The following is a 25,841-nucleotide window of genomic DNA, read 5'->3' on the forward strand; positions in this document are numbered from 1 at the left end:
AGGTATTCATGAAACATAGATGGATTTCGTGTTCAGTCTTGGGTCCCATCCCCAATACATCTCATTATATATATGCAAATATTCCAAAATCTGAGACCCGAAACACTCCCAGTCCCAAGTATTTCAGATAAGGGATACTCAACCTGTGTTAGTTTCCTAGGCCTGCCATAATAAATGACCAGAAACTTGGTAGCTTATAACAACAGAACTGTATTCTTCCACAGTTCTGGAGACCAGAAGTCTGAAAGAAAGTACCATGCTCCCTCTAAAGGCTCTCAAGGAGAATACAGACATGAACTTTAGGGAACATATTCAACCCACTACAGGTCCTGAGCACTAAGCCTTGTGGGAGGACACTCTGGAAGCAGGTCCAGACTTCCCCTGCTCTTGCCTCTTCAGAGCCTGTGCACTCTCTACCTCCAAAAGGCCCTTCTATCAGTCACTTACACCTGAGTATAAAACTAAGCATGAAAGCTGTGCAATTTTGACCAACCCTCCTGTGTTCATGAGTGTAGGTGTTGGGGAACAGGCTGTGTCTCCACTTGGGGAACTCACGGGGCAGGACAGGAAGATGGTGGTGGTCCTTGACCAGATACCTCCTATAATAATGAAAAGCCTGAATGGTTGGGCGACTGGCAGACTGTGGCCTGCCTTTACTTGCCTGGGGAAAGCTGGAAGGAAAGAAGACATGAGGCTAAAATAGAGGCTCAGTGTCTTAGTTTCAATATCTGTAAAACAGTAACAATAAATACACATACCTCATAGGATTAGTGCAGGGATAAATTGCTATACAGTCCATACAAAGTACTTAGAGCAGAGTCTCAACATGACAATACATTAATAGTTATTAGCAATTTCATTATTTTTATGATAAACATTAATTCATAGAATATATATTCTAAATCTTTCCCTTGGAAATGTTACCATCATGCTGGGAAATAGACAAGCAAGTGGAAAATAATGGGTAAATTATCTAATCTCTAGATGCTAATTACGTAGAGATTCTTCTAGACTATGTGGCCAAGCCAGCAGGAATAATTGAGTTCCTAGGAGCTTTATAATTCACAGAAAGCTTTCACTAACAGCCTCTCGTTTGAGTCCACAACAACCCTGGAAAGAAGAAAAGGCTTTTACCCTATTTTACAGATAAGGAAGTTTCTGGTAAAGATTAGACACTGGGGAATGTGAGTTACTGGGCTAAAACATGGCCAAGGTGGAATCTGGGCTTAGGTTTTGTGTTTTGCTTTTTTTTTTGTATGAGATTAGATGCTTCAGGAGAGAGTGATACATGGAATAGACACAAATAATATCAATATGTGTACAGTACAGCCCACTCTCCTGACCTCAGTCTACAGTAAGAAATACATTTACATTGGCCAGGCGCTGTGGCTCATGCCCGTAATCTCAGCATTCTGGGAGGCTGAGGCGGGTGGATCACAGGTCAGGAGATCAAGACCATCCTGGTTAACATGGTGAAAACCCATCTCTACTAAAAATAAAAACATAAAAAAAAATTAGCCGGACATGGGTAGCGGGCACCTGTAGTCCCAGCTACTCGGGAGGCTGAGGCAGGAGAATGGCATGAACCTGGAAGGCGGAGCTTGCCGTGAGTCAAGATCCTCCACTGCACTCCAGCCTGGGCAACAGCCTTTCTCTGTCTCAGAAAAAAAAAGAAAAAGAAAAAAAAGAAATACATTACATGGCCTCCCAGTCACATTCACAGGAAAATAAAAATTGCAACAATTTCACATAATGATCATTACTATTGGTGATATTTTCTCGTTTTATTATTCTTATAAAAGGGCAAAATGAAAGGAAAAGATGATCTCTACCAAGTAAATTAATTGTACTATGGATTGTAACTTATAGTTGTGGTTTTTTTGGGAGGTTCTTTTGTTTTTGTTTTTCTGGTTTTTGTTTGTTTGTTTGTTTTGTTTTGTTTTTGAGATGGAGTCTCGCTCTGTTGTCCTGGCTGGAGTGCAGTGGCATGATCTCGGCTCACTGCAACCTCCGCCTCATGGTTCAAGAGATTCTCCTGCCTCAGCCTCCTGAGTAGCTGGGATTACAGGCGCGCACCACCATGCCTGGCTAATTTTTGTAGTTTGAGTACAGATGGGATTTCACCATGTTAGTCAGGCTGGTCTCGAACTCCTGACCTCATGATCTGCCCGCCTCGGCCCTCCAAAGTGCTGTGATTACAAGCGTGAGCCACCATGCCCAGCCTGTTTTTTTTTCTTTTTGGTTGTTGTTGTTGTTTTGTATGTTTGTTTGTTTTTAATGTTTATTTAATGTTCAGGGGTACATGGAAAAGTTCAATTTTTTAAATATAAGTTAGGGCAGGCGTGATGGCTTATGCCTGTAATCCTAGCACTTTGGAAGGTCGAGGCCGGTGGATCACGAGGTCAGGAGATCGAGACCAGTCTGGCCAACATACTGAAACCTTGTCTCTACTAAAAATACAAAAATTAGCCAGGTGTGGTGGCACGCGCCTATAGTCCCAGTTACTCAGGAGGCTGAGGCCGGAGAAAGAGGCAGGAGAATCGCTTGAACCCGGGAGGCAGAGGTTGCAGTGAGCTGAGATCGCATCACTGCACTCTACCCTGGGGACAGAGCGAGACTCCGTCTCAAAAAACGAAATAAAATAAAATATAGATTAAGGGAGGGAAAATAAGATAGTAAGATATAAAACACATTACCACTAACATGCACTTCGAGAAGCAGAAATTCGCTAGGACTGAGAAAATCAAAACCTGTTCTGCCATTCATTAGGCTGCACTAACAGAGATAAAGCTGGCCTAGAAATAACAGAAAACATTCTTCTCCCAAGGGCATGCTACAGCTATAAAGGCTCTTAACTCCCTTCTTTGAGTGACCACTCCTTTCTTATTCACTGAGAAACTTGTGCTCAAAATCACAGACCATCAGAACTTTGGCTGCTTGAGATCGTATCAGCAACAATAAAGCATCCCCCTTCTCCAGTGAAGGACCTAAGCCACCTTGACACAAAAAAACGCAGTAATTTTCAACCCAGGTGCAAAACTTCAAGTAAGGGATTTCTGAACACAGCATTCCACCTCTATCTCAACTTCGTAGTTTCCAAGGAAACAAGACCCTGGATCCACTTCAAAGTCCCATCCTATGCCTACCCTTTCACACAGCCCTGCTTTGCTTTGAGCCTATGAAAACTACACTCCACTCTTCTCCCAAAATCAATGATAAGTCCAATTTTCCACTTGTTTGGTGAGCACCCTCCTCCCATCACCCTGCCACCAGTTTCTCTGTTGTGTGTTCTCCCTCATTGTAACAAGTCAACAAACTTGGCTTAGGTAGACTAAGTAGTGGTCTTGGGCTAATTGGGATAGGTTGAGTTTTTACTTAGAATTAATATTCATTTCAGCATTCCTACATTGTCAGAGGTTGTTTTGTTTTGTTTTTGGGTCTCTGTTGCTCAGGCTGGAGTGCAGTGGTGTGATCATAACTCACTGCAGCCTGCAGCCTCAATCTCCCAGGCTCCAGCGATCCTCACACCTCAGCCTCCCAAGTAGCTCAGACTACAAGTGCTCGCACCACCACGTCCAGCTAATTTTTATATTTTTTGTAGAAACAGGGTTTTGCCATGTCATCAGGCTGGTCTCCAGCTCCCAACAAACTTGCCCACCTCGGGCTCCCAAGCTGCTGGAATTACAAACATGGGCCACTATACCCCGGCTGTTGGTTATTTCTAATCTTTTAAATTACTATAAATGCTGCATCAACATCTTACTTCTTTGATATTAGTAGTGTTGAATAGTGACTAAAGGGAGACTCTGGAGTTGAAACCTGGTTTGGCACCAACTGTGTGACTATTAGAAAGTTTCTTAACCTCTCTGTGATTCCTCCATGTCCCAATCTGTAAATGGACATACTTATACTACCTACTTGATAGGGTTTTGTGAAGATAAAATGAGTTAATACATGTAAAGTGTTTAAAACATTGTTGGCACCAAGAAAAAGTATGTGTTAGAAAAAATATACATATATAGGCCGGGCGTGGTGGCTCATGCCTGTAATCCTAGCACTTTGTGAGGCGAGGCGGGTGGATTGCCTGAGCTCAGGAGTTTGAGACCAGCCTGGGCAACATCGTGAAACCTTGTGTCTACTAAAATACAAAAAATTAGCGGGGCATGGCAGTGTGCACCTGTAACACCCCAGCGTTGGCAACAGATATCTTCTTCTCCCTTGGCTGCTTCAGGGCAGAGAAGAAACACTCTTGCCCTTTTCTGACTCTCTAGTAACTCTCGCAGAATGTATCACATTATTTTACATCTTTTTTTTTTTTTTTTTTTTGAGACGGAGTCTCATACTGTCACCCAGGCTGGACTGCAGTGGCGAGATCTCGGCTCACTTCAAGCTCCGCCTCCCGGGTTCACGCCATTCTCCTGCCTCAGCCTCCCAAGTAGCTGGGACTACAGGCACCTGCCACCACGCCCGGCTAGTTTCTTTTCTTTTATATTTTTAGTAGAGACGGGATTTCACCGTGTTAGCCAGAATGGTCTCGATTTCCTGACCTCGTAATCCGCTCGCCTCGGCCTCCCAAATTGCTGGGATTACAGGCGTGAGCCACCGCACCCGGCCTGTTTTACATCTCTTTACATCTTAGTACTCCCCCATCTTGGCTGTGTGTTCCTTACTGGCAGTGATTTTTTGCGGGTGGCGGGGTGCGGGGGACGGATTCTCGGTCCAGGCTGGAGTGCAGTGGCGCGATGTCAGCTGACTGCAACCTCTGCCTCCTGGGTTCAAGTGATCTTGTCTCAGCCTCCGGAGTAGCTGGGATTAAAGGCGTGGCCCACCACCCCACCGCTGTTTAGCATATAATCAAGAAATAACCATAAAAATGGGCAACCAGCATCCCTCAGAGTTGTTCTCTCTATGGAGTAGCATTCTTTTATTCCTTTACTTTCCTAATAAACTTGCTTTCACTTTATGGACTGGTCCTGAATTCCTTCTTGCCGGATATCAAATAACCCTCTCTAGGGGTCTGGATCGGGACCCCTTTCCTGTAACACATATTCCAGTGGAATATGTTAGATAATAAAGGCAGAAATTGTAAAAAATTTGAGTTGTAGAGTACAGGTAGTATTAGGGACCAGTAGAAAGGAGAAGGGTGCTGTGCTAAGTTTTATCAAATGAGCAGGATATTTAAGGAATGCGTTTAACTTATAATGGGGTAAGGAAAAAAGCTGACACTCTCAAGTGTTCCTCAACTTGGTCCAGGGCTGCAGACCATTCAAGAGAAAAATCAAATCAGGCACACCAACCCACAAACCAACAATTCAGCTGGTCTCAGCTTATGATACTTGTAACCCTGAGGGTACTTGAAGCCAAAAATGAAACATAAACTATCTTATTGGAACATCTATCTTAACTTAGTCCGTTACTTTTGTATTAAAAGTAAACACATGTACATACAAAATATTATGTACCTAATAATTCATTTATTAATATTTTCTTTTGCCTGTTTATTTCTTGTTAGGTAAATTTTAATCTTCTCTTGTCTATTCCCCCGTGCTACCTAATGAAATTCCAGTTCTCAGTATTCAAGCTGCACACCCTTATAATTTCTGCTGAAGGACAGTTCAAAAATTTTAGGAGGAATATTCCCTCTATGTTACAACTCCAGAAAAGCAGAGCTTCTTTTGCACCATAAAGCTGCTTCTGATATAGTGGTGGGTTGAGACCTTTCACAGAAATGTCACTCTGGTGTCCAATGTGGGGACTAGGTGAAATTGAACTAACAATTGATCTGAATTCTGTTCTTAAAGATGACTTCTAAGGCAACTATACATCTGATTGTTTTATTCTCGGAAATGATACCTATAGCCATTAGAAGTTTACTCTTCTGATTGAATGCCCTTTTCTTATTTAAATGAACACATCTATACATTATGGTCAAGAGTGCATACATCATAGAGAAAGTATATTGCAAAGAAATGGGATGCTTGGGTGGGCTGCTTTGGGCTATCATCCAGATTCCATGGGGTAGTGTTCCCTTCTGATGGGAAGAGTTGGGTGTAGATGTTTGAGAAATACTAGATGGTGTGATTGCATGGTGGGAAAACGCTTTTGTGCTTTAAAATGTACTGGCTGGGTACGTGGGGCTCACACCTGTAACCCAAGCACTTTGGGAGGCTAAGGAGGGTGGATCACTTGAGGTCAGGAGTTTGAGACCAGCCTGACCAATATGGTGAAACCCTGTCTCTAGTAAAAATATAAATAAATAAATAAATAAGCTGGGGGTGTTGGCTTGCGCCTGTAGTCCCAGCTATTCAGGAGGCTGAGACAGGAGAATCGCTTGAACCCAGGAGGCAGAGGTTGCAGTGAGCAGAGATCCCACCACTGTACTCCAGCCTGGGTGACAGAGTGAGACTGTCTCAAAAGAAAAAAAAAAAAAAAAAGGTATCCTCTAAGCCTAATGAAATAGAAAGTTTCATCATTACAGTTTCATTCTTTTGCTTTAGAATATTACACAGGCTTTGTTACTTACCCAGGACAAGCTATAATTTCTCTGAGACTCAGTTTTCTTATCTGTAAAGCGAGAAAAGTAACACCTATTTCACAGAGTAGGGATTAAATGATAAAGTATATGCAGAAGAACTTTAAACACTGAGTAGTACCTACTGTCTGTAAGGCATTATTACAAAACCACCACAGAGAGCAATAACATTTGTTCACATCAGTTACACTTTTGTACATTTTAGATCTCTCGAGAGGAAGATGCTTTTGCCCATGAGAGACTCTTGAAGATATTAATTAAGCTAACAGACTTCTACATTGTGTTTAGTGTTCAGGAAGTCCCCTTAAAATCACTTTTACTTTACTTTTACTTCAGTAGGAAGATAGTTCATAATGACACCATCAAAGTAAGTTTTAAGCTTTTTGGGCCTGCTTTTCTCAGGTTTGAGTTTTTATAGCTTGTAATGATTTTTAAGTAAAATAAGCATATGATTAAAAGTTTTATATTAACTACTACAACTTTTAACTATCAGTTACTTCTATATAACCATTATGATATTTACTGTTCTGAACAATACATACTTCAAAGCACATGAAATTGAAAAAGCAAAGCATCTTTACTCTCTTCATAGAGAACAGAAAAAAATACTAAACTTTTAAGCATTATAAAACACTTTACTGAATAAAATGTTTGCAAGTCAGCAATTGATGAATAATTTGCTTTGAAACTTTAACTTTTAATCTGGCTAATAAGCACTTATTTACAAACTATTCTACATTGTAAAGGAGAAATGAATATTTCTGGTGTTGTCCTTCTTCGATTTAGAAGTTTATCATCTGCAAGACCTAACTGGTCATTGATGTGAGGATGAGGAAGAGGGAACCACATCGCAGGCAGAAAAGACTAAAGGAAGACAGAGACTCTAATATCAGGTCAATATAGGTCAGCACACTACCCAGATGAAGTGGCTTTGGCTGGGTTGGGAGGTCAAATAAATAAGTTCAATCTTTTCATTCCTTCAGTTACATATTTTTTTTGCTAAGCTTTGGTCATCCATGGTACATAATGCATCTAACTTGCTGAGCAAAATGCCAGACGTGAAAGAAATGTTAGCTATGGTAGAAGAGCTACAGTAACAGGTAACCTGAAACATAGGCTGATAGCTCATAGAAGGCCATAGTTGAATTCTGAGAAAAAAAAATCTGTTAAAATGGGATGCAAAACGCTTTACACATTGCTTTTACAAAAGTTACACCAATTTAACGGAAACGTTTCAAAAACAACCCGTGATCGATAAAATTACAGAAAAGGATCGGGAAAGGGGGAAATAATAAGGGAAGAAAGATTAGCAGAACAATCTTCCACCCCGGTAAATAGGATTGAATTTTAACCAATGAGATAACAAGTTTGAAAATTTCCTTTTCATGCCCAATCAAGACGAAGCTATGTCTATAAATAAGACTGCCTGGCCTCTCTCATAACAATGATACAGCATGGCCCGTACTAAGCAGACTGCCCGCAAGTCGACCGGCGGCAAGGCCCCGAGGAAGCAGCTGGCCACCAAAGCTGCCCGCAAGAGCGCGCCGGCCACAGGCGGGGTGAAGAAGCCGCACCGCTACCGGCCCGGCACCGTGGCCCTGCGGGAGATCCGGCGCTACCAGAAGTCCACGGAGCTGCTGATCCGCAAGCTGCCCTTCCAGCGGCTGGTACGCGAGATCGCGCAGGACTTTAAGACGGACCTGCGCTTCCAGAGTTCCGCCGTGATGGCGCTGCAGGAGGCCAGCGAGGCCTACCTGGTGGGGCTGTTCGAAGACACGAACCTGTGCGCCATCCACGCCAAGCGCGTGACCATCATGCCCAAGGACATCCAGCTGGCCCGCCGCATCCGCGGGGAGCGGGCCTAAGGCATATTTTTAAGTGGTCGATCTAAAGGCTCTTTTCAGAGCCACTGCCGTTTTCATCAAGAGCAGCTGTACTGGCTCTCCATCTGGCGTGCGTCTGCCTTGCGCACCGGTCAGGGGCCAGGGGCACTCGTTGTGGTGGGTGACGTTACAGAACCCAAAGCCCAGCCGCGAGTTGGCTGGCGGTAGAAAAAGCCACAGAGGCATGGTCCTTGTGGTTCCGGCCGACCCTGCCTTTTCACGCTGGTTTAAGGCCAGAGCTCTGGCTCCCAATTCTGTGGGTCAAGTTTTGCATGGCGGCAAGAGACAATGTGGGGAGTTTCGAGATGTGGAAGATTCTAAGTGTAAGGGTGGGGCGAGTCCCTTAAAAATTATAAACCCGTTTCCTGGTTTATTTAAGAAGTGTATAAGTTTAATTAAAGCTCAGCATCTTCCTCATTGCATACTACAGGCGGTGCCCAAGCCAGAATAGTAATTTAAGCGGGCGGGAGTAAATACCTGGCGATTTTTAAAAATATATGGGCTGAGGTATTATTTCAAGGAAGAGAACAAAATTTCCATAAAGTATAGAATAAAAATGCAAAAACAAGGGAAGAGTTAACTTGTCTAGCTGGCGTTAAGATTTCTTCCGTATGCAAGTCTGTGATGGAAAGTGAAAACCAAGAAAAAACCCCTAGCCGTTGAAACTATCGCTTCACCTAGCTTAAAACTGGCTAGCGTGAAATGGACTATTCTGATTGGATAACAAGACTTTTGTTCCAGTGACCACTAAGGAAGCACGACCAGAATCTATTATTTACATAGACTCCACCCCCTCTGACGACACCATTGTAAGTTAACCAATAAAAACGCAGCGCTTTGTGAGTCCTCATTTGCATACAAGCTCTATAAGTAGCGCGTAACCAGCCCGTTTTGTGGTAGTCGGGAATTACTTCTTTCGGTCTCTGTTGCATTTTTCGCGCAAAAATGCCGGATCCAGCAAAATCCGCTCCTGCTCCCAAGAAGGGCTCCAAAAAGGCTGTTACGAAAGTGCAGAAGAAGGACGGCAAGAAGCGCAAGCGCAGCCGCAAGGAGAGCTACTCGGTTTACGTGTACAAGGTGCTGAAGCAGGTCCACCCCGACACCGGCATCTCGTCCAAGGCCATGGGCATCATGAACTCCTTCGTCAACGACATCTTCGAGCGCATCGCAGGAGAGGCGTCCCGCCTGGCGCACTACAACAAGCGCTCCACCATCACGTCCCGCGAGATCCAGACGGCCGTGCGCCTGCTGCTGCCCGGCGAGCTGGCCAAGCACGCCGTGTCCGAGGGCACCAAGGCGGTCACCAAGTACACCAGCTCGAAGTAAGGGTGTGTAAGGGACGCAATAGATCAACCACCTTACCCCAAAGGCTCTTTTCAGAGCCACTTCAGTAATCGAGATAGCAGCTGTAAACACTTGTCAGAGCGTTGGATAGCTTTTGGTCAGGTGGGGATTGTGACCATGGTCACGGATGCATTCGGGTTTAGGACTAAGGAGTTTCTTGTACTCCTGTAATGAGTTGGCCCTCCGTCATCCTCGCCCAGTCTTACACTGAGTTGCTAGTTACCTGTACTAAGAGATTAGAAAGGTTTGACTATCGTTCTGGGATGTTTTGGAGGGAGGGAGGGAGGGAGGGAGGCACGGGGTGGTTTCCCACCCCTTCAACCTTTAACCTGTATCTCCAAAGTCGTTTTCCTTTTCGTTTCTGAAAGTAATGAACAAGATGAGATTTCCTATACAGATGAGAAACCCTCAGTCCAACCTCTATTTCTTAGTGTTTTAATCTGTTTTCCTTAAACATATACCTAGAGGCGTCTGTCACAAACTTTGTCGAATATAGCCATGTGCTTTCGTCCCTTAGCCTTTTTGCAAGTCCTGACTTAGCCATCCTCCCCTAACTTCCATTCCAGTGACTTAAATCAGGGAGATATATTGCCACCGCCCCCACCCCCTGTGGAGTATTTGGCAATATCTATAGATGTTTTGGGTTGTCAGGTGGGGTGCTACAAGTATCCAATGGGCAGAGGCCGGGAGTGCTAGGCATAAGGCACAGGACAGGCCGGGGGGACAAAGCTACCTATCCTATAATGTCGATCTTTGGCGATTGAGAGACCCCAGCGCCCAAAGACATCCCTAATCTTCAGGATTTAATCCTCATATCAATCAAACTTTTCCTTAACCCTACCAGTCCATGTTTTTGTTCTTGGTGAAAGCTGAGCACTTTATAGGCTGTTTACAGGTCCTTCTCCACAGGAAAATACCTCCTCCAGGGCAAGGACCGTGTCTTGGTTCTGTAACAAACTTTCCCAATTATAAGAATCACCTTTGCGCTTGTTAAACCCGCTTCCAGGTGCTTATCCTGAGGTTTCCTGATTCAGCTAGACTGGAGGTGGGACCTGAGGAGGTGGTTGGTTTTTAGTGTTCTCAGGAGTGTGGATGTTTTAATAGGTGTTGGGTACTCAGGTTAATCGACCTGTGGGTGTGTCACAGTCTTTGTGTCACAGATGTTCTGAGAAAGGAAACAATTTGAGGATGAGTGGAGGGGAATTTGTGGTGTAGAGAAGGCCACAGTTAATATGTGGGATGAATTTCTGAAGACCTCTCAGTTCAAAACTTGTATAACTCAAGACTCATCCTGACAAAAGCCAGTGGATGCTTCTTTTGCCAAATAAAATGTGCCCTTGGTGCAACTGGAAAATCTTAGTTTATAATTAACTTGACAGCCTTTGAAATTAAGCCATTCTTGATAAATCTTGGGGGAATTAACAACTTTGTGCTTAAAATGAATTTTACTAATAATTTTTATGATGTTGGAGTTCAAATTTACACCCAATTAAAAGTTATATAAAATGTGGTATACATGTTTTTTTTTCCACTAGAAAATTAAGATTCCCAGTTTAGTCATCTTTTTCTGATCACCAGACAAGAGGTCAGGGAAAGATAACTGAGAATCCAAAATTTCCATTGAAAGAAAAGAAATAATATATAGCGCATTTTCTGGTAGGAAAGGTTACTCAATAAGTGAGATGGCCGAAGTGGTCTATTTTCTATACCGTTGGGCCATAAGAGAGTCTATCCAATCTCCTCCTAGCTTAGGGTCCTGAAGTCAGGAGTTCATTTTTTCCTATGGATTAGGACCATGTCTTTCAGGGCCTTTTGAAGTTGTTAAAGCATTGTCGACTGGCTCAACTACACAAATACCATCATTTATTACCCATTGACCAAAAGATTAACTTCCAAATCCTCATCCTGAAACTAAAGGCCACCTATTATCTAACCAAAACTTACCTTCTTCACTTGTTCTCCCAAGTCCTCCAGCTTAGCCTAAATGTTCTACCGTCATGTAAAACATCCTAACTTTCTCTTCTGTGCTTTTATTACATTGTTCTGAGTTTTAGTACTCAGTCCTCTAGACTACCTGAAACTTATTATCAGTCTGTCAGTTCTTTAAACTCTTGTTCAAATCTCACTCTGAGAAACCTTTTCATCTCATTGTAGTTCACAGGGAAGTCTTTTCTTAAGGCCTCACTCCTTGCACAATGAACAATTGTGTAGCTTTGTAAACTGTAGCCTTATTCCTCAATTTCTTTTTCTTGTTTTTACATTTTCTTGTTTGTCTTCTGTTAGAGACATATGCTTCTTGGTAGTCCACAAAGGCTATCCCAATGCCTACTATAAAATAGCTTCTCAGTGAAAGTTTGTTGACTGGTTGCTCAGTCAACAGAACACTAGAAAATTGATCTGAGAGTGGTGGGTTCAAATACTCCAGTAAATATTTTTCTCTACCTTTTTTCTAACTTTTTTTCTTCTTTAGCATGGATTTTTTTTTTTTTTTTTTTTTTTTTTTTTAAGATGGAGTCTTACTCTGTCGCCCCAGCTGGAGTGCAGCGCAGTGGATGATCTCAGCTCACTGCAAGCTCTGCCTCCTGGGTTCCCGCCATTCTCCCGCCTCAGCCTCCTGAGTATCTGGGACTACAGGTGCCCACCACCATACCCGGCTAATTTTGTTTTTGTATTTTTAGTAGAGACGGGGTTTCACTATGTTAGCCAGGATGGTCTTGATCTCCTGACCACGGTCGTGATCTGCCCACCTCATCCTCCCAAAGTGCTGGGATTACAGGCATGAGCCACTGCGTCCGGCCAGCATGGATACTCTTGATTATTGCCCTTCATAATTATTGGCCCAGTTGACACAACTGTTACAGATTCAAAAATCCTCAGAATGGTAGAGTACTACACTTGGCATCTTCCCTTGAGCCAATGTATCTACGTAGCCAAAATGATGAGATTCGAGTGGAGCTTTCTCACCGTGGTTTGAGGTGCTGGAGAAATGGTCTGCTTTTCTAGTGCCTTGAAAAAGGATGAGAAGAGAGGCGCATTCCAGAAGACAAAAAAGGTATGTAGTATCAGGATAAGGGGCTTTAAATATCAGATCCAGAGAACACTGCACATGTAGAAATGGGCTTGACCTGGGTCAGGGCATTGAGATTGGTTACATAATCTTTTCAAGGATTAGTGAATGAGTTGGAGTATGTGTAGAAACCTACAAAGATGACAGTTTAATCTTTTGTCATAATTTGTAGACAAATAATGTATTTTAAAACTAGGTGCAGTTCCTAAAGCTGTTCTAAAAGTCAATGCAACTGAATTTGGAATTTAAGCATAGGACAACATATGGGAAATAAGTACATGACCTCTGTGGGATAAAGTTAGAGTTACCAAAGAATGTCAGTGTTCAACAAGGAAGGAACAAGCTTGTTTTGGAGAATTACTAGATATTATGGAAGTTTTTTGTTTTTTTTTTCTACATTTGGTTAACTCTAGCTGAACTGTAACAGATCATATGACTTGGCAAAAATAGAAAACTTGATAAAAATCTTCTAGGTCCCACAATGTCAACATGAACAAACTTTTGAAAAGTAAAAGTAGGCTGTGTTTTCTCAGTATGTATTATCAAATATACGTTGAACATATAATTTTTGCCCCTCAGCCAGGTTGTAATATTTTCTTTTACTTTACCTCTTTAATAATTTTTTATTTGAATCCATTTTATTTTGAAAAAATAATGAGCTAGAGGATACAAAGATGTAAATGAATCTAAAAGAGAGAATTAAACTGGCATAAAGATAAATACAATTAAAGCAAGATGTGTTATTCCCAAAAGAGGAGTAAGAAGGAAATGTTATGTGAATTGAGAGTGAAAGGTTGCCTCTGGTTGGAGAGTTCAGGAAAATTCTGTGAGAACTTACATGGTACCAGTTATTGCGCTAAGTGATGGAGACACAAAGGTATCCATTCCTCAAGTCCATAAGATTCAACTGGAATTTTCTTTGTGACGAGTATATCATGTATCCTCTGGAATTTTTTTTTTTTTTTTTTTTTTTTTTTTTTTTTTTTTTTAAGATTTAGTTTTACCCAATTTTTACTGTAACCTCTTTCAACTTTTTAGTTGTCTGATTTGGGTAGATGGAATTCTCAATCATTCCATTTTTATTCTGTGATTAGAGGTTATTAATTCCTTACCCCTCATCCAGGTTGTAACATTTCCATTTACTTTAATATATCTCTTAAGAAAACTTTTATTTTACTTCAATCGAGATTTTATTTTTTAATATTATATTGAACAGCTTTGGTTATCCCACCTTCCTACCTGCAGAGTGCAAAACAATTTATGCCCATCATACTCAGCTTACAGCATCACAAAACCCTTGGAGCATTGTTCACCATGGTCGTAGCTTGATTTTCTTGAGGCTGTCTTTTCTTGGGGTGTGATGATTATTTCTTTTCTCTCTCTCTCCCTCTTCCTTCTTTTTTTTGAGATGGAGTCTCACTCTGTCACCCAGGCTGGAGTACAGTGGCATAATCTTAGCTCACTGCATCCTTTGTCTCTCGGGTTCAAGTGATTCTCCTGCCTCAACCCCCCGAGTAGCTGGGATTACACATGGCAGCCATCATGCCCAGCTAATTTTTATATTTTTGTAGAAGTGGGGTTTCACATTTTGGCCAGGCTGGTCTCGAACTCCCAATCTCAGGTGATCTGCCTGCCTCTGCCTCCCAAAGTGCTGGAATTATAGGTGTGAACCACCATGCCCGCCCCCTTTTTTTTTCTTCCAGACAGGGTCTTGCTCTGTCACCCAGTCTGGAGTGCAGTGGCATGATTACAGTTCATTGCAGCCTTGACCTCCCAGGCTCAGGTGATCATTCCACCTCAGCTTCCTGAGTAGCTGGGACTACAAGTGCATGCCACCATGCCTGGCTAATTTTTAGAGTTTTTTGGTAGAGATGGGGTCTCATTATGTTGCCCAGGTTGGTCTTGAACTCCTGGGCTCAAGTGATCCACCTGCCTTGGCTTCCCGAAGTGCTGGGATTATAGACTGGTGTGACTATTAGAGTGGTGAGTGAATAAGCTTTTTCTTATTTTCCATATGCAATTTATCAGAAAATCCTCTTGACTCAAAATATGTCCAGCATCTAACCACATCTCACCACCTTCACCACTGTTTCCCTGCTCCAAGCTTCCACATGTTGAATATTTGCAGTGGCTTTTTAAATGGCCTCCTTGATTCTGCTCTCCCTCCTGTATTTCCCACAAAGCAGCTAGAGTACACTTTTTGAAACATAAGTCAGATCATATCATTCCCTTACTCCTCCCCAACAGAAAACCCTCCGATGGCTTCAGTATCAAGGCCCACATTCACTTCTCTGACCTTCTCTCTTACTACTCCCTAGTTTGCTCCATTTCATCATAATTTTCTCCTTGTACTTCCTTGACTACATCAAGGCCCTTCTATCTCAGGATGTTTGCACTTGCTATTTCCTCTTCTCAAAAGGCTCTTCCCTAGATATTTGCATGACTGGCTTCCTAATTTATTGTAAGCTTCTGCTCAGAAGTTACCTTACCAACTATCATTGAGGTCTTCCCTGAACATCTTAGGTAAGATAACAAGCCCCCTCCTCTTCTTTCCTCACTTGTTGGTATTCCTTATCTCATAACTTTTTTTTTTTTTTTTTTTTGAGATGGAGTCTTACTCTGTTGCCCAGGCTGGAGTGCAGTGGTGCAATCTCAGCTCACTGCAACCTTCGCTCCCGAGTAGCTGGGACTACAGGTGTTTGCCACCAGACCCGGATAATTTTTTGTATTTTTAGTAGAGATGGGGTTTCACTGTGTTAGTCAGGATGGTCTCGATCTCCTGACCTTGTGATCCACCCCTCCCTTGACCTCCCAAAGTGCTGGGATTATAGGTGTTAGCCACTGTGCCTGGCCTCTCATAACTTTCTTAATTTTTCTCCATATGTCATCTGAATACTAATGTATTTATTTACTTGTTTATTTCTGAATGAGACTGATATCCATAAAAATGATCTTTCCTTGTATACTTTAACTCCCTGCTTTCTGGGCGCATGGCTTCTCAATTAAAGCCTAATTTACCAGCTTCTCTTGCATCTGGGTTTGTTCAAAGTTTGGGGCCAATGAGATGTGAATGGAAGTTGTATATATTACTTCTAGTTTGTGCCGTAAAAAAGAATATGTATATGTTGCCCTTGCCCTCTTACCCTCTGCACTGGCTGGGGTGCAGATGTGATGGCAGGAATTGGAGCAACTACTTTGGACCCAGAGGCAGAAGCCCTGCGATGAGGATGGCAGAACTGCTTTGTTAGCCCTGGACTGTTACATTAGAGATAAATAAACTTGTATCTTATTCAAGCCACTGTTTTAAAAGACTTATTTGTTATAATAACTTAGACTATATCTGAGTAATACATTTGTCTCCCCTCCTACCTCCTCAGAATAAGTCCTATGAAGGTAGGTACTTTGTTTCATACACTGCTCTATCCCTATTATGTAGAACTATATCTGAAATACATTAGGCACTAAATATCTGGGATGAATGATGGATTCGAGAAACAGAAGTAATTGAGTACATGGGAAATGGGGTTGTATTTATGACAGGTGGAGCTCCAAGAGTTGAATTTAACAAACAATTGAGTTTGAAATCTTGTGCCCTCTAAATTAGGGACAGCACAACACAGAATGAGGATTTGGGTGAAGTTGCAACCACCAAGGTCCACATAACAGTTTAGAAGCCTCAGAGTATAAGTCATTGGGTATTTAAGGACCTTACCTAAGCTAACTCAGAGGCAATATGAAGGGTAGTATTGACATTAACTGCCAGAAATCTCCTAAAAGAGTCAAGGGGTTATACATGAGTCACAATTAGAAGGAACCTTGAAGATGGACAATTATAGTCCCTTCACTTTATGGAAGACTGAGACCCAAATAAGAGAGATCCCAGTGGTCCACTAATGTAGCTCTGGTAAGTTGCTGATAATTATTTAAATTATTTCAGGTTCAACATCACTGATTGCTATCACCGTTTTCAAGGCTAATATAATCTAATCTGCCTTGGTTCTGCTAAGATCTTCCTGTTTTTTTGTCTTAGTTCTTTTCTGTTTTTTTTTTTTTTTTTCTAGAGGAAAAAAATCTACCTATCTGGATGCAGAAGAGGTAGTAAAAATAATACATATAACATAGCTTTCACATGATCACATATCATGCTGAAGGCATCTCAGGCAGCTGAGGTTGGAGATCATTTTAGGGTCATAAGTTCAGAGCTGAATCTGCAACATCAACAACAGATATTCTGGCTCTTACCACCTTGCCCATTTCTCCTCTTAGCACTGTTAGAGTAGTTCTTGCTGAGAAGGCACTATCCTGTAGTGGTGATGAACATCAGCTTTGAGTATAGCTTCCCCACGTAAGGACTGTATGACCTTGGAAAAGTTTCTTTACTACTTGTGATAAATAAACTTCCTTACAGCAAATTGATCCTCAAGTTATTCCCCTGTAAAATGGGAAAAATAGTGGAAACTATCTTCTAGGCTTGATATGAAGATTAAATGAGGTAATGTACCCAAAGCACTTAGTACAGTGGCTGAAACATGGTACATATTTGATCAGTGTTGCTCTTATTATTGTTATGGTTAGGAAGGTGCTTGCAAGAGCACTGTTGTACTTCCAAAGCACATTCCATTTTCCAGCAAGTGGTGCTTTAGTAGATTTCTGGTGACTTGAGAGTGACTTCCCTAAGCATCTTGCATTAAGGAAATAAGACCTTCTGTATTCTAGAAACACCATCCAGTAAGGCATTTTCACAATTTACTTGTAGGACCTTTGTTACGTAGAACCTTCAGTGTCTGCTACGTGGCCTATTAGGAAAAGAATAAATTAGGAAACAAAAGACTTTGAGTTACTAGTGTCTGTTACTAGTGCTCTATAAAGGCCGATATAATATTTGGCAAGTACCTTCTTTTTCTATCAGATGATGCTTTTAATACTTCACGTCAATACTTTCAGAAAAAAGTGAAATCATTTCATTAAACACTTCTTTCCTATTTCTGATTTTTGAGCGGAAAGCCCTTAATTTTGAGGATTTAACATAAGAACAAGTCAAGGGAATAGAAATTATCTGGAAAACTATTAGCTAGCATAGAGAAAATAATGTCTTACAGCCAAAAGAAGAATGTGCAAATAATTTGGGAAATGTTTAAACAAATTTAAAAATGGGGTTGGTGGAGTTCTGTCGATGATTTCTGAGTTAATCATTTCTGCTTGTTAAATTGTTTCCAGCATTTTCTAGCTGAAGTTACTGTTCTTGCCAACTACTCAGCATCCAACATTTTTGCAAGAAAACAAGGAAGATTTTTTTTCTCTTCAAATTACAATCCAAAGAGTGGCAAACAAGGAAGATGACAGAGTCCGAAGACCTTCAGATTTCTTTTCTTTGGTCAAGAACTCGTTACACAATGGATGACACATTTTAGGTGGTCCTACTAAAAAGAGACACAAGAATCTAGAGAGTATCTCACTGTCAACCAATCCAAGGAACTTTGCTTTAGATGGCCAAAGCCAAAAACAGCAAAGTAGAAGAACTACTAGAGCTTTAAGCAGTTCCTTAGTATTTTTCCTTGGCTTATCCAAGCCTGGATACTGGTCCACTTTCCCAAAGATGGTAAAGAGGTAATACAGCTTGGGATTGGTTGGATACTGAGAGACAGAGAGAGAGAGAGAGAGAGAGAGAGAGAGAGAGAGAGATCAATCTAGGTACTGGGCAGCACTCGGCACTCAGAAGAAGCAACACTTGGAGCAAAAAATGAAGGATACAGATTAGTGACGTGAAGTCAGGAGCAAATGATCTCAGTTGCTTTACATGATCAAAGGGCAATAACTGCAAATTACCAGAGGGTAGGTGGAGATCCATACCACTTTTTAATATTAGTGTTTTTAACACCTAGGAATGGAATATATCTAAAGATAAAGGCTTGATTTCCTCACACCCGCCTTCTCAATGATGTTTTGATTTTGCAAAAGTCTTGGTTTCTAGTTTGTGGGATTAACATTTTTCAATGCATTGAAGGAAAATTCTTTAGGCCAGGAGGGAGTCTAAAACAGACTTCAGCCACAGCACAAATACAACCCTAGGCAAGGGTCATTCAATGTTCTTAAGAAAATTCTAAATTCTAGGATGTGATGGGTTAATATTAGGTATAAATTTGATAGGATTAAAGGATGCCTAGATAGCTAAGTATTGTTTGTCGGTGTGTCTGTGAGGGTGTTGCCAGAGGAGATTAACATTTTAGTCAGTGGACTGGGAGAAGAAGACTCACCCTCAATGTGGGTTGGGACCATCCAGTTGGCTGCCAGGTGGCTAGAACAAAGCAGGAGAAAGAAGTGGGCTAAGCTGGCTTGCAGAGTCTTCTGGCTTTCATTTCTCTCCTGTGCTGGATGCCTCCATCCATTCCTCCTGCCTTTGGGCATGAGACTCCAGGTTCTTTGGACTCTTGGACTTAACACCAGTGGCTGGCCTGAGGCTTTTGGGCTTTCAGCCACAGACTGAAGTCTGCACTGTGGGCTTCCCCACTCTTGAGGCTTTTGGACTCAGACTGAGCCACTACTGGCTTCTTCCTCAGCTTGCAGACGGCCCACTGTGGGACTTTGCCTTGTAATCATGTGAGCCAATTCTCCTTAATAAACTCCCTTTAATATATCTATATCTATATCTAATCTATTATCATCTATAGATATAGGTATATGTCTCCCCTATTAGTTTTATCCCTCTGGAGAACTCTGATTAATACAAAGGGTTAAGTCTTAAACTACTTATAATTTCTCTCTGGAACTATATTTCATTTAGTTTGGAATGTTTAGTTACTTAAGACCCATATTATATATAGAATAATGAGCAGGAGAAAGGTATGCTGATTAACTTACATGTATATATCAGCCATGGGATTAGTTCCAGCAAAGGAACATACTTGCTTTTTTTGGTTTCTTCAATCTTCTCCCTGTCGCATTATGAAAATTTGATGATTTTGCTTATTTAAGTGTCTTTGTAGGAGATTTTTCCTGGATCTTTTTAAGTGTTTGACCTCTGATTTTCATAATTTTTTCACATTAGTATCAAGGAATTAGGTAATGGAAATTATTCTTAACTCCCACCTGCCCCCCTGAAACAGCAAGCATCTATAGAGAAGAAGACAGCTTTCGGATTAGCTGGAGAGTTAACCAAGTAAAACTTGAATTCTGATCCTTAGCCTGGAGGAAAAAAGTAAGAAAATTTTTCATTTGTCTAAGAGAAGTTTATTTCATGGTGCTTATGATTGTGGAGATGTGTCTGTGGGGGAAAGTGGCATATTAGATAAATCTTTCTAGACTAGTATGTGCAAATCATTTATAGTGGGGAGGGGGGAATTTGAGTCGCAAAGATAAAAGAGTAGCAAAACAGAACTGTGACTATTGTTCCTGGCATGAGGAAATAACATATGAATTACAAGCAGGCTTGAGTAATGTAGATTGAGTTGATGGGTAGAAATGTGGCCCCTTACAGCACAGAGATGACAAAGTAAATATATTTGGCCCTCCTGGCAGGTTAGAAGTATAATGTGTTCCCAAAATCATCCGGATATGCCATCGTATAGTGTATTAGTAAAGAGCGCAGGCTCCTGAGACGGACCACGTGGTGTGTAACCTGGCTCTGCTCTTTAGGGTGTTTTTAATCTGTGTTTTCTCATCTTAAAACTGGGAATATAGTAATGCTTACTTCATAATGTTTTTATGAAGGATAATTGCTTAATGTTTCCTACTAATAACCAATTCAATAAATATTAGTTGATGGTCGTAGGGAAGTCCCGTCGAGGGCTCTGCAAGTTTCCCGTCTCTAATGCACAGGTGAAAAATAGCTACGGATTCAAGATTGTGTACTGAAGATATGTTGCTTTCTTCTCATATTCTACCCCAAATTCCTAGAAATGATAAAAAATGGACAAAGATGGCAGATGGGGTAACAGTGAAGAGTGCCAAGGAGGACTTCTGCAGAAGACAGGAGTGGACCAAAAAATGATCCACATGTTTTGGAACCAGGAGACAAAAGTTGGTCTTGGGGCAGCTGACAGGATGACAGTTCAGGTACTTCAGCAGGAGTATCTGCCCGTCTCCTACCTTGGTGACTGAAGTCTTTTTATTTGTTTTCTAGAGACCGGGTTTTGTTCTATTGCCCACGCTGGAGTGCAGTGGCACGATCTCAGCTTACTGCAGCCCCAACCTCCTGGGCTCAAGCTCTCCTCCCACCTCAGTCTCCTGAGTAGTTGGGACCACAGGCATGCACCACCACAACCAGCTAATTTTTGTATTTTTTGTAGAGACAGGGTTTCACCATTTTGCCCAGGCTGGTTTCAAACTCCTGGGCTCAAGGGATCCACCCACCTTGGCCTCCCAAAGTGCTGGGATTACAGGTGTGAATCACCATGCCTGGCTGGTGACTGACATCTTTGACACCAGCAATGAGTGCGGTCATTTGATTCAAGGAGGCAGGAAAATGTACCAAGTAACTGGGCGCTCCCACGCCTTGGAAATTTAAAATTTTGTTATTTATGTAAAAATTCAACAAGGGATAAATCCAGAACAGGATAGATATAGCCAAGAGAACATAAATAAGCTGAAAGATTGTGCTATTATGAAATATATATTTGGTCTTCAACCCCATTTCCTGACATACAACTCCTAAAATCCTTAGAAACACTAAAGTGATGTCTTTTTGTTTATTAATGAGTTGACTGATGTCTGGCAGCCCCTGGGTAGCTTCAGGATGGGGGTTGGTGACGAGAAAGAACAAGGGAGGATTAGAAAGTTTGGACTTTCAGCCCACCTCCAACTTCCTGGGACGGGAGAGGGGCTGAAGGTTAAGCTGATCACCAATGGCCAATGGTTTAATCAGTGATGCCTATGTAACGGAGCCTCCGTAAAGACCCAAAGGGACAGGGCTTGGAGAGCTTCTGGATAGCTGAACATGTAGAGGTTCCTGAAGGGCGGCGCACCCAGTGGGGGTGCACGGAAGCTCCATGCTCCTTCCCCCATATGGGTCACACATGTAATCCTGGCACTTTGGGAGGCTGAGCCCTTATGCATCTTTTCATCTGTATTTTTTGTTATAAATCAGTAAACACAAGTGTTTCTCTGAGTTTCAGGAGCTAGCAAATTAATCCAATGCAAAGGAGGAAGCCATGGGAATCCCAACCTGGAAATAGTTGGTCAGAAGTTCTGGAGGCCCAGACTTGCAACTGGCATTTAAAGTGGGGGCAGTCTGGTAGACTTGGCCCTCAACCTGTGGGATCTCCTGACAAATAGTGTAAAAATTGAATTGGAGTTATACTCAGCTGCTGTCCACTGCAGAACTGACTGCTTGCTTGCTGTGTGGAGACCCTTTCCCCACCCATGCCCCCGTCACATTTGGTCAGTCTTCTGTGTTGAGTGTTGTGGTGTGAAAGCACAGGAAACACATAGTTTGAGTCTCTCCCCACTCACAATGATCAAGATAAGCCAGAAATTCCTCCACAAAGCCATATAAAAAGATGCATGCAGAAATGAAAGAAAAGTTAAATGATATGAAAAATAGATCCAGATATTCTAAACTCATCTAGTAGGATGAGGAGTTAGAGAGGAGGGGAGAATTGAGAACATGTAAGAAATAAAATACAGATCTACCAAATAAGATTTGCTGATTGTGTACTGCACAATTTCAGGGGATGCCATTTGAATAATAAGATTTGCCAATGTGTAGTGTACAACCTACTATTGTGTAGTATGCAACCACAGTCATGAGAAAAGGAGGATATTTCACAAGATCTAAATGCATACATACATCCTTCGACTGCAAGGTCCTATTAAATTCTGAGCATACAGGATGAGAAGGACTCTCACCTAGATTCACAGTGACAAAATTTGAGAACAAAGAGAAATTTCTAAACATATTCAGGGAAAATGCTTATGAAGAAATGGAAGTTAAATTTACATCCAACTTCTCATTTGGGCTCCACTGGATATAAGAAGACACGAAGCATTATTTTTTAAAATCGAGGGAAAACAATCTTGAATTCAATTAAACTATCACTTAAGTGTGGGTGACTTTTCAGAATTCTATTCCAGCAATAATTTAAAAAATCATAAGGGAAGATGTGAGATAACAGAAGCAACGGTGGTAATGTATTTGGTAAAAGATATTGCTAAACAAAGTGAATTTAGGTTCTAGAAAGTTAAAAAGAAAACCTGGAATTCCAATTCCAGGTGATATAGGAGGGAGGTAGGGAGAGCAAGAGTGAAGAGAAGTAAAACAGGCTAAGTAAGATTTATGTTATAAATAAATAGGATACAGATACTATTACTGTAGAAGTTAGAAAAATATGGGCTTACATGGTGGGTCACACGTAATCCTGGCATTTTGGGAGGCTGAGGCAGGAGGATCATTTGAAGCCAAGAGTTCGAGATCAGCCTGGGCAACAAAACAAGACCCCTGTCTCTATAAAAAGTAAAAATATTAGCCAGGCATGGTTACATGCACCTGTAGTCCCAGCTACTTAGGAGGCTGAGGAGGAGGATTGCTTGAGCCTAGGTGGTCGAGGCTGCAGTTAGCTATGATTGCACCTTTGCACTCTAGCCTGGGTGACAGAGCAAGTTCCTGTCTCAAAAAAAAAAAAAAAAAGGTTTAAAAATACATTTATATATGGCACTAGAAGGGTATCTCATATTCATAAAGGTAGTGCTCCATTAAGGAATGACCATGAATTATTTGCATTTAACAAGGATACACACACATATGTGCATGTAAGTCAATAATCACAGTGATAAGTTTAATACACCTTTCTTAGGAATTGACAGATCCAGTTGATTGAAACTTATTGAGGATATGGAGAATTTGAAGAACATGGTTAATAAGATTAATCATAACTATAATTATGCCTATGCCATCCTATATTCAAAATAGGAAAGTTACCTTATTTTCAGATTCACATGGACTATTGACAAAAATCGACCATAAGTGAGATGGCAAATTAAGTCTCAAGTGTTGAAAAGCTGAAACCATATAGGACCAGGGCATAGTTAACTGATTATAAAACAATAAAATAATCAAACATGCCCTCCTTAAGATGTACTCTTAGGAAAAAGCACATGGGTTAAAAGGGATATCAGAATAAAAATTACACACTCGTTAGAAATAACAAGAGCACTATAATTCAACCATACCCTGAGACTTCACAAGCTTTGGTCCCAGTAAGCTAGAATTCAAATCTTAGCCCTATATTTAAATAACTCATTGAATTGCTATTTCTTATCCTAATTATCTGTCATTCCATTGTGGAATATATTTCATGGCAAATAATATTAAAACCTATGTGAGGCAGTCAGGAGAAAATTCGTAGCTTTAAAATGCATTTAAGAAAATAATTGGTGGGCAGATCGCCTTGGACTCCCAATTATTGCCTCAGGAGTTGGAGACCAGCCTGGACAACATGGCAGGACCCTGTGTCTCCAATAGATACAAAAATTAGCTGGATGTGCTGGTGCATGCCTATAGTCCCAGCTACTAGGGAGGCTGAGACAGGAGGATCGTTGAGCCTGGGAGGTGGAGGTTACAGTGAGTTGAGATCATGCCACTGCACTCCAGCCTGAGCAACAGAGAGAGCATTAAGTTTTTAACTCAAACACTAATAAAGGAACACAACAAAAACCTGTGTAAAGTAGAAGGCACAAACTAAGATGAAAGCATAGTCAATGAAACAGATCATGCCTTCCTATTCCACCAAAATGGAATTTATAAAACCAAAGGCTGTTCTCTGAAAAGAAAATTAGAGTTAATCCTTCCATAAGCTTACTATTGAAAAAGCACATAAGTAATATTAGATATAGAAGATACTAAAGTGATGTGTATTTTTGATATAAATATATTTGCAATTGTAGACAAAATGGTGACTTTTCCATACACATTACCAAAGTTGAGCTAAGAAAAGTAAAATACCTGAATAAAGAATAACTATAAGATAAACAGAAAATCAGATATACATATCCTTAAAAATAGTACCAAGGCTGGGTGTGGCAGCTCAACACCTGTAATCCCAGCACTTTGGGAGAGTGAGGTGGGTGGATCACTTGAGGTCAGGAGTTTGAGACCAGCCTAGCCAACATGGTGAAACCTCCTCTCTACTAAAAATACAAAAATTAGTCCGGTGTGGTGGCGTGTGCCTATAATCCTGGCTACTTGGCAGTCTGAGGCAGGAGAATCACTTGAACCTGGGAGGCAGAGATTGCAGTGAGCTGAGATTGCGCCACTGTACTCCAGCCTGGGTGACACAACAAGGCTCTGTCTCAAAAATCAAACAAAAGCCCAGACAGCGTTACCAAACACTGAGGAGAGAACATTCATATCATACAAATTGATCAAAATAATAGAATAGTATTAAAAGCCACCTACTGAGTGTGAGGCAATGACAACAACAGATATGAAGGCTAAATGAAATAACCCATGAAAGGTAAATAAGCATTCGGTAAATTAAAATAATAAAGTTGACTATTACGTGCCATGATATAGATTTCATAGTAGAATGAAAGGATAAAATGATTGGGATAAGAAATTGCAATTCAAGGAGCTATAGAAGTGCAGGACCAAGATTTCAATTCAGTCATGTCCCGAAATTTTACAATCTTTCGTCACAATAAACTAGAATTCAAGGTAGAAAATGATTATTTTCTAAAATAAAGATGGTACTTATAAACCTATGTAAATGCCCATTTCTCCTCTTTGAGGTCTTTTTCTGACCTTCCAGAAGTGGGCCTTGAAGTCACAGCCAAGCTCCAGAGGACCGCTGTTTCACTGGATAGCATGCCATTTCTTCTTCAAAATTAAATTATCTTCTCAGAGAATACCACATTTGGGGAATTTAGTTTACTTCTCGAGAATCCCTAACCCAATTATTTCCAGTCTTCCTTAGAGATTTTCTTTCTCCATTAACTCCCATTTTATGTCTGGGAATCTTTTACTTTCACATATGCTCCCTCTCCACAATTTATTCTTTTTTAATCTTCTCTAAGTGTTAAGGAG

The 25,841-nt window shown here is 41.2% G+C and overlaps 2 protein-coding genes across 6 annotated transcripts in view; both read left to right on the forward strand.

Annotated features, from left to right (window-relative positions):
• Positions 1-9,700, forward strand: part of LOC105549787 (histone H3) — a 24,877-nt gene extending 15,177 nt beyond the window's left edge. Inside the window, exons 1-2 of one of the 2 annotated variants that reach the window (XM_011994435.1) lie at positions 7,987-8,398; positions 9,374-9,700. In XM_011994435.1, the coding sequence (XP_011849825.1) occupies positions 7,987-8,397 (411 nt within the window). In that variant the 3' untranslated portion in view covers position 8,398; positions 9,374-9,700. Of the gene's footprint in view, positions 1-7,986; positions 8,498-9,373 lie in introns of those variants that run through there. The other variant, XM_011994436.1, reaches the window with a different exon arrangement.
• Positions 9,317-25,841, forward strand: part of LOC105549785 (histone H2B type 2-F) — a 43,417-nt gene continuing 26,892 nt past the window's right edge. Inside the window, exons 1-2 of one of the 4 annotated variants that reach the window (XM_011994432.1) lie at positions 9,319-9,737; positions 12,063-12,079. In XM_011994432.1, coding sequence (XP_011849822.1) covers positions 9,361-9,737; positions 12,063-12,079 — 394 coding nt within the window. In that variant the 5' untranslated portion in view covers positions 9,319-9,360. Of the gene's footprint in view, positions 9,738-12,062; positions 12,080-18,043; positions 19,461-25,841 lie in introns of those variants that run through there. The other 3 variants (XM_011994434.1, XM_011994433.1, XM_011994431.1) reach the window with 3 other exon arrangements.

This window comes from Mandrillus leucophaeus, unplaced genomic scaffold (genome assembly GCF_000951045.1).
Source record: "Mandrillus leucophaeus isolate KB7577 unplaced genomic scaffold, Mleu.le_1.0 Scaffold457, whole genome shotgun sequence".
In the NCBI taxonomy this organism is placed as follows: Eukaryota; Metazoa; Chordata; class Mammalia; order Primates; family Cercopithecidae; genus Mandrillus; species Mandrillus leucophaeus.